The sequence below is a fragment of the Mobula birostris genome, chromosome 18 (assembly GCF_030028105.1).
Source record: "Mobula birostris isolate sMobBir1 chromosome 18, sMobBir1.hap1, whole genome shotgun sequence".
NCBI lineage: Eukaryota > Metazoa > Chordata > Chondrichthyes > Myliobatiformes > Myliobatidae > Mobula > Mobula birostris.
In genome coordinates, this window is record NC_092387.1 from 1,554,464 (window position 1) to 1,570,093 (window position 15,630).

General features: G+C 41.8%; 1 protein-coding gene across 1 annotated transcript in view; it reads left to right on the forward strand.

Annotated features, from left to right (window-relative positions):
* The window catches only part of otud7a (OTU deubiquitinase 7A), a 113,738-nt gene that overhangs the window by 27,339 nt on the left and 70,769 nt on the right, over nt 1-15,630 (forward strand). Inside the window, exons 3-6 of the mRNA XM_072281919.1 lie at nt 999-1,217; nt 2,690-2,791; nt 2,876-3,003; nt 5,514-5,626. Of these exons, the coding sequence (XP_072138020.1) occupies nt 999-1,217; nt 2,690-2,791; nt 2,876-3,003; nt 5,514-5,626 (562 nt within the window). The remainder of the gene's footprint in view (nt 1-998; nt 1,218-2,689; nt 2,792-2,875; nt 3,004-5,513; nt 5,627-15,630) is intronic.

Sequence of the window (15,630 nt, forward strand, 5' to 3'; positions counted from 1 at the left end):
ACTACAAGAGTTTGTACATTCTCCTCGTGACCAAGTGGGTTCCTCCGGGTGCTCCAGTTTCCTTCCACAGTCCAAAGACATACCTGTTAGTAGGCTAATTGGTCATTGTAAATTGTCCCATAATTAAACTAGGATTAAGTTGCTCAAAGATCCAGAAGAGCCTACTCCGCATTGTATCTCCATAATTTTTTTTAAATTTCTGTACTCTGATGAATGTTTTATTTGCAAGAGGGAATGAGCAACAAAAAACACCTGATAGACAAACCTTTCTTCAACTAAAAGTATCTGCCTTATTCAAAATGCAAAAAGATTTTAACTATTGGAAATCTTAAATTAATCCAGAAAATGCTGGAAATACACAGTAGCTTAGGCAGCATCAATGAAGAGCAAAGCAAAATATTAGTATGATAATTTGACAAAATATTCTCCAATTTTAGATTCATCTTGGGAAAACTATCAATTCCTCTCTCTACCGACAGATGCTATATGACCTGCTGAGTGTTTTCAGTATTGAATAGTTTTACTTCACAATGTATAAAGTTGTTTCCAAACCCTTGTATAATATTCTTTTGAACACCTTGATGAACAGAGGTCTTTGTAAAAAAAAACCATGAATAACCCTTCATTTTCAGAAGTGAATAAAATTTCTGACCCTGGATTGTCACAAGAGTGTAACTTCATCTTTTACTTCAGTGATTCCTGATATCTGCTAGTGTACCGCATCCTCGATTCAACTGTGAATAATTGTTTTAAAAACACTAACTTGAAGATCCCTTTATCACTAATATCTAGCCTGCCTATCAGAAATAATTGCCTTTTCCTGACCATTTTCTTTGTCAATTCATTGGTTGTGATGTTTCCGGTGCAATTGAGAGCTTGTATTTTACTGGATTTATCTTTTCACTATAAAGTGGTTGCTGATTGTTGTCCTTTCCGAGCCAATCAGATTTTGCAGTTTTGGTACATTATAATTGATTGTCTTTCCCCATTCAATATAGAAAAACGCCTCTCACGGGGAATTTCTCATGCAAGTTCAGCTATTGTGTCCCTGGCTCGTTCACAAGTGGCAAATGAATGCAACAGTGAACAATTTCCTTTAGAGATGCCCATTTACACATTCCAGCTACCTGATTTAAATGTCTACAGTGAAGATTTTCGAAGCTTTATTGAAAGAGATTTGATTGAGCAATCAACGATGGTCGCCTTGGAACAGGCAGGTGAGAAAATTTCTTAAAATGAATCTGCTAATGTGAGGTGCAGATGACGTTAGTGTATAAAATGAAAACAGGTTATTAGGATCATATACACAAATAACATTCAATCATATTCATAATAGCAAATCAAAATTTGAAGCTGTTCCAAAATAAAATATACTCCAGACTGCAAATCACAGGCTCCAACAGTTTCAGAATCACATTTAAGAAGAAAAACAAATGTAAAAGATATAAAAGAAGTAAAATATATGATTTCATGGTCTATCCAGAAGGTGTCACAGGCGCCATCTTGACCAGAACCAGTTACCTGTCTCCTGAAAAATTGTATGCAGTTCTGGTCACTTACCTGCAGGAAAGATGTAAATAAGATTGAAAGAGTACAAAGAAACTTTACAAGAATGTTGCCAAGACTGCAGGACCAAGGTTGAATAGGTTAAAATTTTATTCCCAAAATGTAGAAGATTGAGAAGAGATTTGATTAGAGATATACAATATTATGAGGGATATAGATAGGGTAAGTGCAAATAGGCTTTTTCCACTGAGGTTGGGCGAAACTAGAACTAGAGGTTATTGGTTAAAGGTGAAAGGCGAAGTATTTGAGGAGAAACTTCTTCACCTGGAGAGTGGTGAAAGTATGGAGCCAGCTGCCAGCGCAAGTAATTTTGATTTCAACGTTTAAGAGAAGTTTGGATAGGTACGTGGATGGAAGAGGTATGGTCCAGGTGCAGGTCGCTGGGACAAAGGAGTTTAAATGTTTCGGGATGGATTAGATGGACTGAAGGACCTGTTTCTGTACTGCAGCTCTCAATGACTACTTGGCTTATTAATGCTGCTGTTTAAAATTCCATACAGAACCTTTTACAGCCTAACAACCTTCTGATGTTCTGTGTTTATTCTTTCTCCCTCTCATTTATCAACAGATATCCCTTTACTTGTGATAATGTTCAATCATTGTGAACTCCAGCAAGTACACATTCCTCAAATTTTAGATTATTTGATATTAAGTTATATAAGAAATGAGTCACAGAAACTATTTGCACTTTTTAGCAAGTCTGGATAAGAGGGGTACTTGGTTTCTTCATCTCTATCCCATTTAAGCCCTTCATACTTCTTGTCTTTTATTTGCTTTTACTCTATCAAAATATTTTCAATTCTTCTTGGTAATATCTTTACAATATATTCTATATTTATCCTTCAATGATTCATTGCTCCTTTCGTCAAAAGATAGATTGGAGTGTAAACAATGCCCTAAGAATGATCGAACCAAAGATCAAAGTATATTGAGAATGGACTCCATTTCTGCCTTGTCAATTCCACTATTACTCCTACAACTTTACACATCTGTTCCTCTACACTTCTGTTACTACACTGTATTTCATTTCTCATTTATTGAGGTTGGGGCCTCTAGTCCTCTTTGTAAATGACAGTGCATAATGAGGCCATCTTGCTAATAAACCAACTGTTGATTTTTATAGGCCGACTCAATTGGTGGTCAGTTGTTTGTTCAAGCTGCAAGCGGCTTTTGCCATTGGCAACAACAGGAGATGGGAACTGCCTCTTACATGCAGCTTCTCTAGGTAATACATGAGTGCTGTATGTTCTATATATTTTATCACAAATTTCTGAAAAGTTTGACTAAAAAGCACTCACTTGCATTGTAGGCATGTGGGGTTTCCATGATAGAGACCTAATACTTCGCAAAGCTCTTTATGCCATGATGAAAAATGGCCCAGAAAGAGAAGCACTGAAGAGGAGATGGAGGTGGCAGCAAACCCAGCAAAATAAGGAGGTAAGTGCATACAGTTTTATTGGCTCCTCACTTTGTAATATTAAATGAAAATTGGACTGCAGGGTAAAGGTTGCTTAAGGCAAATTAAGGCATTCTGCTTTCCTCAGCAAACTTAAATATATCAAAAGTGGACTTATGCTTTATCTTTTCATGGAGTTAATTTTCCACTGAGATTGTTATGAATCTGCTGGCAGATGTGGTCCAAGGAAAGGTTAAGAGTAGCGAACACACCCTTCAATTATATAAAGCCTGGTTTGGCTGCATTTGTGATATTGTATACAGGTCTGCTTTCCATTGCTTACATACAAAAGATGGTATTATGTTGCTATAAAGGGAGTTCACCAGGCAAATGTTCAGAATGGCAGGTTTACTAACAAGGAAACGTTAAGCATACTGAGGTTGTGATCTGAAAAAATACTTCATTCAAATGTGGACAGTTCTTGAGGGCCTTGAAAGGGGGCATGAAGGGCTGAAGTTTTCCCTGGCTGGGTGACCCCAACTAAATAAGTAACATAATTCAGATTGCTGTGAACCTCCAGAATTTTCTACCCAAGAGGGTTTAGGCATTGAGAATATTCAGGACAGAGATCAATAGATTTTTAAGTGTAATGTATTTAGCTCTGTAGGAGCTGGATACATTTTTAATCATGAACATGGATAGGTTGTCTCCAGTCAATCCTCCTCTTGGTATTTCATTGTCAACAGACCACATTCTATTTATAAATGCTTTTGGTTGCTTGTCTCCCTTACACAGTATATACTATGATTTTAAAGGAATAATTTTTATTATGCCCACAGACTTCTAGACAGGGCATCATTCCAAATTATGTCTGGACAGCCATATTCAATTTCTTGGCAGTAATGACCCATCTAAAGATAAAATCCTTGACACCTCTTCCCCAATTGTTTGTGCTTAGAAACAATAGCTGGATTGCAGGGTCTTGATTAGTTAGAGCAAAAGTGCTGCATGCTGATTTCCCTTAAAAGTGGGCGAATATACACTTCATAAAACATCCTACAGTACAGTGTAAGGACAGGCCCTTTGGACCACCGTGATGTACTGAACTAGTTCAATTAGTAATGAAATGCCCCATCTCAACTTGGTGTACTTGGAGACACATGGAGAAATAGGGCAAAGTCAGTATGTTTCCTTAAGAAATAACAAGCAGGATAGACAAAGGAGAATCGGTGGATTATGTGTACTTCAATTTTCAGAAGGCCTTTGACAAGGTGCCACATATGAGGCTGCTTAATAAGCTACCAGTCCATGGTATTAGATTCTAGCATGGATAAAGTAGTGGCTGATTGGCAGGAGGCAAAGAATAGGAAATAAAAGAAGCTTTTTCTGGTTGGCTGCCGGTGACCAGTAGTGTTGCACAGGGGTCTGTGTTGGGACTGATTCTTTTTACATTATATGTCAGTGATTTGGATGCAGGAATTTGGATTTGGATTTTGGATTTTGGATGCTTTGTGTGCAGATAATGAAGTTTACAGATGATATGAAGATAGGTGAGGGACAGATAGTGTTAAGGAAGTGAAGAGGCTATAGAAGGACTTAAACAGATTAGGAGAAGGGCAAAGAAGTGGCAGATGGAATACAGTGCTGGGAAATGTATAGTCATGCACTTTGGTGGAAGAAATAAGAGTGTAGACAATTTTGTAAATAGAGAGAACATTCAAAAATCTGAGGTGCAAAGGGACTTGGGAGACATTCTGCAGGATTCCCTAAACATTAATTTGTAGGTTGAGTTGGTGGTGAGGAAGGCAAATGGAATATTAGCATTTATTTCAAGAGGGTTAGAATATAAAATCAAGTTTGTCATGATAAGGCTTTATAAAGCATTGGCGAGGCCTCATTTGGAGTATTGTGATCAGTTTTGGGCCCTTGTATAAAAAAGGATGTGTTGACATTGGAGAGATTTCAAAGGAGGTCCTTGAAAATGAATCTGGGATTGAAAGGCTTATTTGAGGAGCCTTTGATGGCTGTGAGCCTGTACTCAGAAGAATGGAGGGGGTTCTCATTGTAACTTACTGAATGTTGAAAGGCCACGATAGGGTAAATTTGGAGAGGATGTTTCCTATCGTGGGGAGTCTAAAACCAGAGGGCATGGCCTCAGAATTAAGGAATGTCCATTGAGAACAGAAATGACAAATATTTTCTTTAGCCAGAGGGCGGTGAAATCTGTGGAATTCTATGTCACTAACGGCTGTGTAGGCCAAGTCATTTGGGTATATTTAAGAGGAAGGTTGATAGGTTCTTGTTTAATCAGGGCATCAAAGATACAGGGAGAAGGCAGGAGAATGGGTTTGAAAAGGATAATAAATCAGTCAGTGTGAAATGGCGGTGCAGACTCAATGGGCCAAATGGCATAATTCTGTTCATAGGTCTTGTGGTCTTATAATGGTCTTAAATTATTGCTTTCCTGATAATTTGAGATTTAAATTTTGTAAACATGTTTAAAATATAGCATCAAATTTAAATTGTGCCTATTTTTCACTGAACAAACTAGTCGGGCTTGGTTTACACTGAAGAGGAGTGGGAACGAGAGTGGAATGAGCTACTTAAACTTGCTTCCAGTGAGCCTCGAATACACTGCAGTAAGAATACAGGCACCTGTGGCGGGTAAGTGAACTGTTTAGATGACTTAACTATTCATACTAATAAAAGCATGTCTAGCTGCAATAAGTTCCAAATATGAGTGTTTTGTCTGATTGCTGATACTTTTTAAAGAAATATTCATTTTAAATGTATGGAACTAAAAGACTATTGTGTTAAATCTTTTTATTTGGCAAATCTTGTAATTTAATGTACAATAGGTAGTCAACTGATAATTAATTGTACACCCATTGCTTCTGTAAAGAGCAAGCTGTTCTTCCCATTGTCTTTGCCAATGCTTGAACCCAAAACAGCATTGATTTCACCAGTTGAAGGAGGATGCTCCGTACAAGTCACCTGCTGTGCTGCCCTACATCACCTGTGTTGCAGGAGAAATTGAAGTTTTAAAAAGGTGCCATATAAATGTTTTCTTTTCTCTGTAGAGTTAAAGTTCTGCAGAATTCCTAGTTTCTTCTGCTTACACAAATCTGAAGACAAGAATATTTTCATGCTGTTTAACCAGGCAGTGCTACCTACACTCAGTGGCCACTTTATTAGGCACCTCCTTTACCTAACAAAGTGGCCACTGAATGTATGTTTGTGGTCTTCTGCTGCTGTAGTCCATCCACTTGAGAGTTTGACATGTGTGTCCAGAGATGCTCTTCTGCACACCTCTGTTGTAATGTGTGGTTATCTGAGTTACTGTCGCCTTCCTGTCAGCTTGAACCAGTCTGGCCATTCTCTGACCTCTCATTAACAAGATGTTTTTGCTCACAGAACTTCAGCTCACAGGATGTTTTTTTATTTCTAGCACCATACTCTGTGAACTCTAGATAGGCTGTAGACATGTGTGGCACCTTGTCAAAGGCCTTCTGGGACTGTTGTACGTGAAAACTCCGGTAGATCAGCTGTTTCTGAGATACTCAAATCATCCCATCTGGCACCACCAGTCATTCCACAGTCAAAGTTAGATCACATTTCTTCCCCATTCTGGTTTGCTCTCAGCAGCTGAACCTCTTGACCATCTCTACATACCTTTGTATGTTGAGTGGCTGCCCATGTGATTGGCTGATTATGTATTTGTATTAATATGTAAATGTACCAAATAAAGTAGCTACTGAGTATATACTCTTTGTTTAAGCTATAGTTACTTTCAGGTAGAATTAAGCATAGATATTTGCCTATGAAACCTTAGAGTCATAGAGCAGTACAACACGGATCCAGACCCCTTGGCCCAATCAATCCAGCTCACCCAAAATTCCTTGTGTTCAACCCATATCCTTCTAGGCTCCACTCTTTCGTGTACCAGCCAAAGTGCTGCTTGGGTAGTATTGTTTTACCTGCCTCAACTACTACTTATGGCATCTTATTCTTATGTGCAATCTTTGCAGTTTACCACATCTTTTGTATCAGTAGGGTGACAAAAGCTGTACATGGTACTCCAAGTGCAGCCTCACCAGCAGCTTATACAAATGAAGCATGATGTCCTAACTTCTATACTTGGTGTGCCCTGGTCAGGAAACCTAGCCAGTGTATTAAATGTCTTAGTATATTCTGAGCCTGTGCCTTCTGGTCCTAGACTCCCCCACGATAGGAAACATCTTATTCATGTCCACTCTATCTCAGCCGTTCAATATTCAATAAGTTTCAATGAATTTGAAACAAGTTGTTGAACCCACCCCCTACTATTTAGCTCCATCAACAACTCTAGCTTTGCAATCGCCAGGACCCTGGTCCCACTTCAATAGGAGCCTATCCCATTCAAATAGCTCCCTCCTTCCCCAAAACTGACACCAATCTCTTTCAACAAACTATGCATTTGTAGTCCAAGGCCCCTCTGTTCCATTATGCTCTATAGTGCCCTGCCATTAATATTATAAAATCTCGTTGTTTTGTCATTCCGAAATGCATCACCTCACACATAACTGTATTAAAGTCCATTCGCCACTCCTCAGCCCACTTCCTGAACTAGGTCAAGATCTTTTTGTAATCTGCAGTAACCTTCTTACTATGAACAACGACATCTAATTTTGTGTCATCCACAAACTTACAGATTGCGTCATTTGCATTTAAATCCATTTGTATAAATAATGAATAACAAGGGTATCAACACTGACCCCTGTGGCACAATTAGTTATGGCCTCCATTCTGAGAAACAACCTGCAACCATCCTCTCCTTTCTACTTCCAAGTTAATATTGAATCCACCTGGATACCATGCGACCTAACCTTCCAGTCCAGCCTACCCCTGCAGGACCTTGTTGAAGACCTTGCAATGGTCCACATAGTCAACATCCGCTGCCCTATCCTCAGTGTATTTTTTGGTTACTTCTCTGAAAACCTCTTAATGATTCGACAAGCACAACTTTCCAAATACTAAGCCATGTTGATGACTCCTAATCAGACTATATCTGTCCAAATACTAGTAGACCCTGTTCATCAGAATTTCCTCCGGCAACTTCCCCACTCAGGATGTTAGGCTATAGTTTACTGGTTATTTAGTTATGGCTATAAATTATGTAAGGTTTACCATTAAAAATTGATTTTGTTATTTTTCTTTTATTAAAAGCATTTTCCCTGAGTATAAGGTTAAAAGTTTGAGAGAGCCATGGTTTTGAAGGGATATTGGAAACTTGGTTTGGAAAAAGAGAGCTATCTACAATAAATATAGGCAACATGGAGTAAATGATGTGCTCGAGGAATATAAAGAATGTAAAAAGAATCTTAGAAAGAAATTAGAAAAGCTAAACGAAAATATGAGGCTGCTTTGGCAAGTAAGGTGAAAATAAATCCCAAGGGTTTCTACAGTTATATTAATAGCAAAGGATAGTGAGGGATAAAATTGGTCCCTTAGAGAATCAGAGTGGACAACTATGTGTGGAGTCAAAAGAGATGGGGGAGATTCTGAACAATTTCTTTTCTTCGGTATTCACTAAGGAGAAGGATATTGAATTGTGTAAGACAAGGGAAACAGATAGGGAAGTTATGGAAACTATGATGATTAAAGAAGAGGAAGTACTGGCGCTTTTAAGGAATATAAAAGTGGATAAGTCTCCGGGTCCTGACAGGATATTCCCTAGGACCTTGAGAGAAGTTTGTGAGGAAATAGCAGGGGCTCTGACAGAAATATTTCAAATGTCATTAGAAACAGGGATGGTGCCGGAGGATTGGCGTATTGCTGATGTGATTCCATTGTTTAAAAAGGGTTCTAAGGGTAAACCTAGCAATTATTGGCCTGTGAGTTTGACATCAGTGGTGGATAAATTGATGGAAAGTATTCTTAGAGCAGGTATATATAATTATCTGGATAGACAGGGTCTGATTTGGAGCAGTCAACATGGATTTGTGCGTGGAAGGTCATGTTTGACAAATCTTATTGAATTTTTGAAGAGGTTACTAGGAAAATTGATGGGGATAAAGCAGTGGATGTTGTCTATATGGACTTCAGTAAAGCCTTTGACAAGGTTCCACATGGAAGGTTAGTTAGGAAGGTTCAATCATTAGGTAGTAATATTGAAGTAGTAAAATGGATTCAGCAGTGGCTGGATGGGAGATGCCAGAGAGTAGTGGTGGATAACTGCTTGGCAGATTGGAGGCCGGTGACTAGTGCTGTGCCTCAGGGATCTGTACTGAGTCCAATGTTGTTTGTCAGATACATTAATGATCTGGATGATGGGGTGGTAAATTGGGTTAGTAAGTATGCAGATGATACTAAAATAAATTGAGTTGTGGATAATGAAGTAGGTTTTCAAAGCTTGCAGAGAGATTTAGGCCAGTTAGAAGAGTGGGCTGAAAGATGGCAGATGGAGTTTAATGCTGAAAAATGTGAGGTGCTGCATTTTGGTAGGACTAATCAAAATAGGACATAAATGGTAGGGCATTGAAGAGTGCAGTAGAACAGAGGGATCTAGGAATAATGGTACATAGTTCCCTGAAGGTGGAATCTCATGTGGATAGGGTGGTGAAGAAAGCTTTTGGTATGCTGGCTTTTATTAATCAGAGCATTGAGTATAGGAGTTGGGATGTAATGTTGAAATTGTACAAGGCATTGGTGAGGCCAAATTTGGAGTATTGTGTACAGTTTTGGTCACCAAATTATAGGAAAGATGTCAACAAAATAGTGAGAGTACAGAGAAGATTTACTGGAATGTTATCTGGGTTTCATCACCTAGGTTACAGAGAAAGGTTGAACAAGTTGGGTCTTTATTCTTTGGAACGTAGAAGGTTGTGGGGGGATTTGATAGAGGTATTTAAAGTTACGAGGGGGATAGGTAGAGTTGACGTGGATAGGCTTTTTCCATTGAGAGTGGAGGAGATTCAAACAAGAGGACATGAGTTGAGAGTTAAAGGGCAAAAGTTTAGGGGTAACATGAGGGGGAACTCAGAGAGTGGTAGCTGTGTGGAACGAACTTCCAGCAGAAGTGGTTGAGGCAGGTTCGATGTTGTTGTTTAAAGTTAAATTGGACAGCTATATGGACAGGAAAGGAATGGAGGGTTATGGGCTGAGTGCAGGTCGGTGGGACTAGGTGTGAGTAAGAGTTCGGCACAGACTAGAAGGGCCAAGATGGCCTGTTTCCGTGCTGTAATTGTTATGTGGTTATATGGTTATATAATGGATTTCAGTTAATTGGGACACATCAGGACCTGTATAAGTGCCCCAATTAAGTACTGTTTCTTGGAAATAGTTCAAAAACAATAAAAAAATGACTAACTACCGTTTAACTGAGTAACAAATTATGTATTTAAATGAATTACAGAACAATTCAAAACACTACTAATGCCACTACAGTTCTATAAAACTGCGTATTAGTTCCTAATGATTATCAACGGATGAATTCATAGCTTTCATTCCCTTCCTTTCTGAAGTAATGTTAAAAATCACTGCTTTTTGAATCACCGTCTGTTAGTCAAATGCGTAACATAAGTCAAGCACACACAACTGATGCTATTTGAAAAAGTGGTCGCTCTAAGCACGATGTAGTGTTTAACGGCCACATGAGTGCTTGTGACTGATGCTGGTTGGAAAATGTTCGGTAATAGTCTCATGTCCCAATTAAGCTGCATAGTATCTCAAATAAATGAAGAGAGTCCCAGCTCTTTTCTCAATTAGTTTTTGTTCTTTAAGAGTTATCCTAAATAAGTGGCTGCCCCAATTAATGGATGGCCCAATTAACCGGAATTTACAGTATCTCAAAAATTGAATCAAGTGTGACAAGAATACACATAGATTAAGATGTAGCTGGCCTGGGCTGGCACCAGTGGAATCAGCAGTTGGTCTGCCACCTGTCTTCAGGAGAGAGAGAGAGAGATAAGGAAAACAATGGGGCAGCATTTGGAGATGTTAATGAAGGAAGGAGAGCTGTCAAGATCGGCTCCCCCTTTGAACCCTGAACTGTTTGAAGTGATGGACAGGCGATACCCCAGCAGAGGGATAAAAAGGGACAGGTTCACTAAGGCAGGACACACACGACACCCGAGGTAACAAGACCCTGGAAGCGGTGCGTCTCTAACAAGTCGGTGGGAAGTACCGGGCCATAGACACTCAGGGTGGAAAGGCACGATCGGCGGGAACCTGGTGTGTGTCCACCCTTGCCTGGGTGCCAGGTTCACTGCAGGGAAACGATCGTATCTGGAAACAGAGGGGTCACGGTTGGTGACCTCAGATGACATCACAAAGGACTCGCCCGAAAGCTGACTGCGAGGGTCTGTGTGGAAGCTGTGTTGAATGCTCATTCGTTTTGCTCCCTCTCTCCTTCCCCCACACTGTCCATCTTCCACGGCAGCGATTACTGCGAACTGAACTGAACTAAATTGAACTGAACTTTGCATCACTTTGAAACTGGTCATTTACCCCTGTACAACGATAGAGCTTGATTGATCCTGTTATCTTAATTCTGTGTACATGTATGTTTATCATTGCTGAACTGTTGCATTCATTATCCTTTTGATTAGAGTACTGTGTTGCTTGTTTCTTTAATAAAACTTTCTTAGTTCCAGTAATTCAGACTCCAACTGAGTGATCCATTTCTGCTGGTTCGGCAACCCAGTTACGGGGTACGTAACATAAGTGGGGGCTCGTCTGGGATTTTGAACGCTAAATTTGGGACGGAGTAAATTGATTGGCTCAAAATTCCCGAAAGAAAGAAAAGACAAACAGCAGAAATGGAGGCTGAGGAATTTATAAAGGCACCGACCTTGGAGGCATTAGAGGATGCCAGGAAATCGGAATTGGTAGCCGTGGCCAAACGGTTGAATCTTGCTAAGGGGAAGTCGACAATGAGGAGAGAGGAGATACACAGAGCTATCGTAGAGCACTATGTATCTAAAGGTGTGTTTCCCCAAGGCGAGCTGGGGGTGGTGTCTATTGAAAAACCTGCTGGAGACGTGGTACAGGTGCAGCTTGAAAAACTGAGACTCGAGCACGAGTTCCGGGTACGGCAGTTAGAACATGAAGGGAAGCAGTTAGAAAGGCGGGAGAAAGAGAGAGAGTTAAAGAGACAGCTGGAGCGAGAGGAGAAACAGAGGGAAAGGGAATTCAAGCTGGAGAAGTTAAGGTTAAGGGCAGAGCAGGAGCTCGTGCCGAACCAAGGTGGAGGGATCCGGGCGACCCAGGAGGTTAGGCTGGTTCCCCCATTTGACGATACCGGCGTGGATCGGTACTTTCTGCATTTCGAAAAAGTTGGTACAAGTCAGGACTGGCTGAGGGATAAGTGGGCGGTTTTGCTTCAGAGTGTACTGAAAGGGAAAGCCCAACAAGCTTACTCAGCTTTGTCCGCGGAAGATGCCCAGAGGTATGAGGTGGTGAAAGAGGCCATCCTCAGGATTTATGAGTTGGTCCCGGAAGCATACCGGCAGAGGTTCCGGAATGCGAGGAAGCAGTGGGACCGCACGTATTTAGAGTTTGCCCGTGAGATGCAGACATATTGTGAGCGTTGGTGCGCCTCGAAGGGGGTAGAGGGGGATTATGACAGACTGCTACAGCTGATTCTGATTGAGCAGTTTAAAGGTTGTGTCCCTGAGGGTATGAGACCCTACCTAGATGAGAAAGAGGCAGCCACGTTAGCCGCAACTGCTAAATTAGCGGATGAGTATGCGTTGACGCATAAAATGAAGTTTGCCCCGAGTAAAGGCTACCAGAAGGGTAGTCAGGACGGCAGGGAGAGTCCGCCCGAAAAGTCAGAAAGTAAGCCGGGGACTAACGAGGAGGATAAGGTAGACCGGGAGGAGTCTGGTAGGAAGTCTCCTGGGGTCGTCTGTTATAATTGCGGGAAAGTCGGACACTTTGCGTCCAGGTGCTTTGCCCCAAAGAAGGAGACGGGAAAAGGAAAAATGACGATTTTGACTGGCTGTATCGAGCTGGTAAACGAACCACTAGGACAGGACAGGTCTGCCAAAGTTCAGGAAGAGCGCGAGAGGTTTATCTCGGCCGGATTGGTGTCGGTGAAGGAGGGGTTAAAACCAGTTCCAGTGCAGATCTGGAGAGACACGGGAGCATGTCAGTCACTAATACTGAGTGTATTAGAGTTTAGCTCAGAGACCCAGACTGGGGAGGTCAAGGTCAAAGGTATTGGAGAAGAGACAGAGACAGTCCCTTTGCACCAGATACACTTACAAAGCAATCTGGTCTCTGGACTAGTCACGATCGGGGTGAGGTCCGAATTACCGATGAAAGGCGTGGAAGTCTTGCTCGGTAATGACCTTGCCGGGGGAATCGTGTTCCCAGCCATGAGATTGACAGGTCAGCCTGCCAGCATCGAGGGCCCACCCATGGACTCACAGGTTCATCACGGGACTGCGGTAGTAAATTTAGCTGAGACGTTTCTGCCAGCCTTGTACGAGAAGGGGGTAGAAAGTGAAAAGAAGGAGTGTAGTGAGACAAGAGGTAGTGAGGAAGCTGGGACAGATGTAGCATTAGCCAGGAAAGAATTTGTGCAGACGCAGGAGCGAGACGAGGGGCTGATGGTTTTGGCAGAGACAGCTCTCTCTGCCACAGACTTAACAAAGGAACTAGTAGGCTATTGTGTGGAGGAGGAAGTGCTAAGGAAGAAAGGGAAACCAAGTACCGTAGCCGCAGATGAGGAATAGCGGGTGGTGCAAAAGAGTTATGGGGATGAGATTTTTAACCTGGCCCACAAGGTACCCCCCGGTGGACATTTTGCGGTACTGGAGGGAACAGTTGGTGGAATCATGAAAGAGGTTTACCGGCTGCACCGGAGGAAGGATGTTATTGATTAGGGCCGACGCGAACTGAGATGGTCACAGGCCTTTGATATGCTAACAAACCTAGTCGGTGTTAGCGCGGAAATCAATGAAGCTAGGTTTCCCCCAATAAGAGAAAAAAACCATTTTGAAAAGATGAGTATGGTATCGACCAGATGGGAGAAGGCTATTGTTTTGGCCAGCTCTGCTGATAAGGTCTCTCCCTTAATCCCTGAACAAAGCAACTCTTTAGGAGAAGTAATTAAACGACTCGCACACGTGTGTTTGATTGTCCCGAAGCAATGCAAAGAACTGGGACGTTGGGTGGTGTCTGTTACAATAGGGTAGCCTAGCGAGCAACAATCCTATAGAATGAGTAATTCAGTGACAAAAGGGCTGACGAACACAGAGGTGTGTATTGGCAATGTAATACGGCTATCTGAAGCCAGCTTGATAGTGAACCTTGAAAAAAATGAGTTCCGCCACACGAAGGTCACTTACCTGGGAATTGTGGTGACACAGGGGCAGCTGGCAGCGATGCAAGCTACAGTGCAGGCTATCGCTGACATCCCAACCCCGACAGACAGGAGGGCCCTCAGAAGGCTCTTGGAGATGGTGGGGTACTGTAGGAAGTTTTGCAATAATTCTGCGGTTACCACCCCTCCCCCTCCTACTAAGCCCTTGCGAGAGAAAACTAAGTCGGAATGGGACAACCCTTGTTATTGTGGTCCGGGACGAAACCCAATGAGAGGTTACATTGATCGCAATTCATCAGTGTTTTTGGCCACTATGAAGTTTGCTAAATTGGAGCCTGGTCTAAGGGATTATTAATAACACATATAAAAGGAACAGAAAATGTGATGGCTGACTGTCTGTCAGGTGTTGACAACTTCAAACTCGCTGTATTAGCCAAATAGCTGATAAAGATGTATATTTGTGTGTGTATCAAATAATATATTCATGTTTGTAATTTTTACCCCCTGGTAAAGATCCTTAAAGGGGGGAAGTGTGACAAGAATACATATAGATTAAGATGTAGCTGGCCTGGGCTGGCACCAGTGGAATCAGCAGTTGGTCTGCCACCTGTTTTCAGGAGAGAGAGAGATAAGGAAAACAATGGAGCAGTATTTGGGATGTTAATGAAGGAAGGAGAGCTGTCAAGATCGGCTCCCCCTTTGAACCCTGAACTGTTTGAAGTGATGGACAGGCGATACCCCAGCAGGGGGATAAAAAGGGACAGGTTCGCTAAGGCAGGACACACACGACACCCGAGGTAACAAGACCCTGGAAGCGGTGCGTCTCTCACAAGTCGGTGGGAAGTACCGGGCCATCGACGCACAGGGTGGAAAGGCACGATCGGCGGGAACCTGGTGTGTGTCCACCCTTACCTGGGTGCCAGGTTCACCGCAGGGAAACGATCGCATCTGGAAACGGAGGGGTCACCGTCGGTGACCTCAGATGACATCACAAAGGACTCGCCCGAAAGCTGACTGCGAAGGTCTGTGTGGAAGCTGTGTTGAATACTCATTCGTTTTGCTCTCTCTCTCCTTCCCCCACACTGTCCATCTCCCACGGCAGCGATTACTGCGAACTGAACTGAACTAAATTGAACTGAACTTTGCGTCACTTTGCGACACTTTACCCCTGTACAACGATAGAGCTTGATTGATCCTGTTATCTTAATTCTGTGTACATGTATGTTTATCATTGCTGAACTGTTGCATTCATTATCCTTTTGATTAGAGTACTGTGTTGCTTGTTTCTTTAATAAAACTTTCTTAGTTCTAGTAATCCAGACTCCAACTGAGTGATCCATTTCTGCTGGTTTGGTAA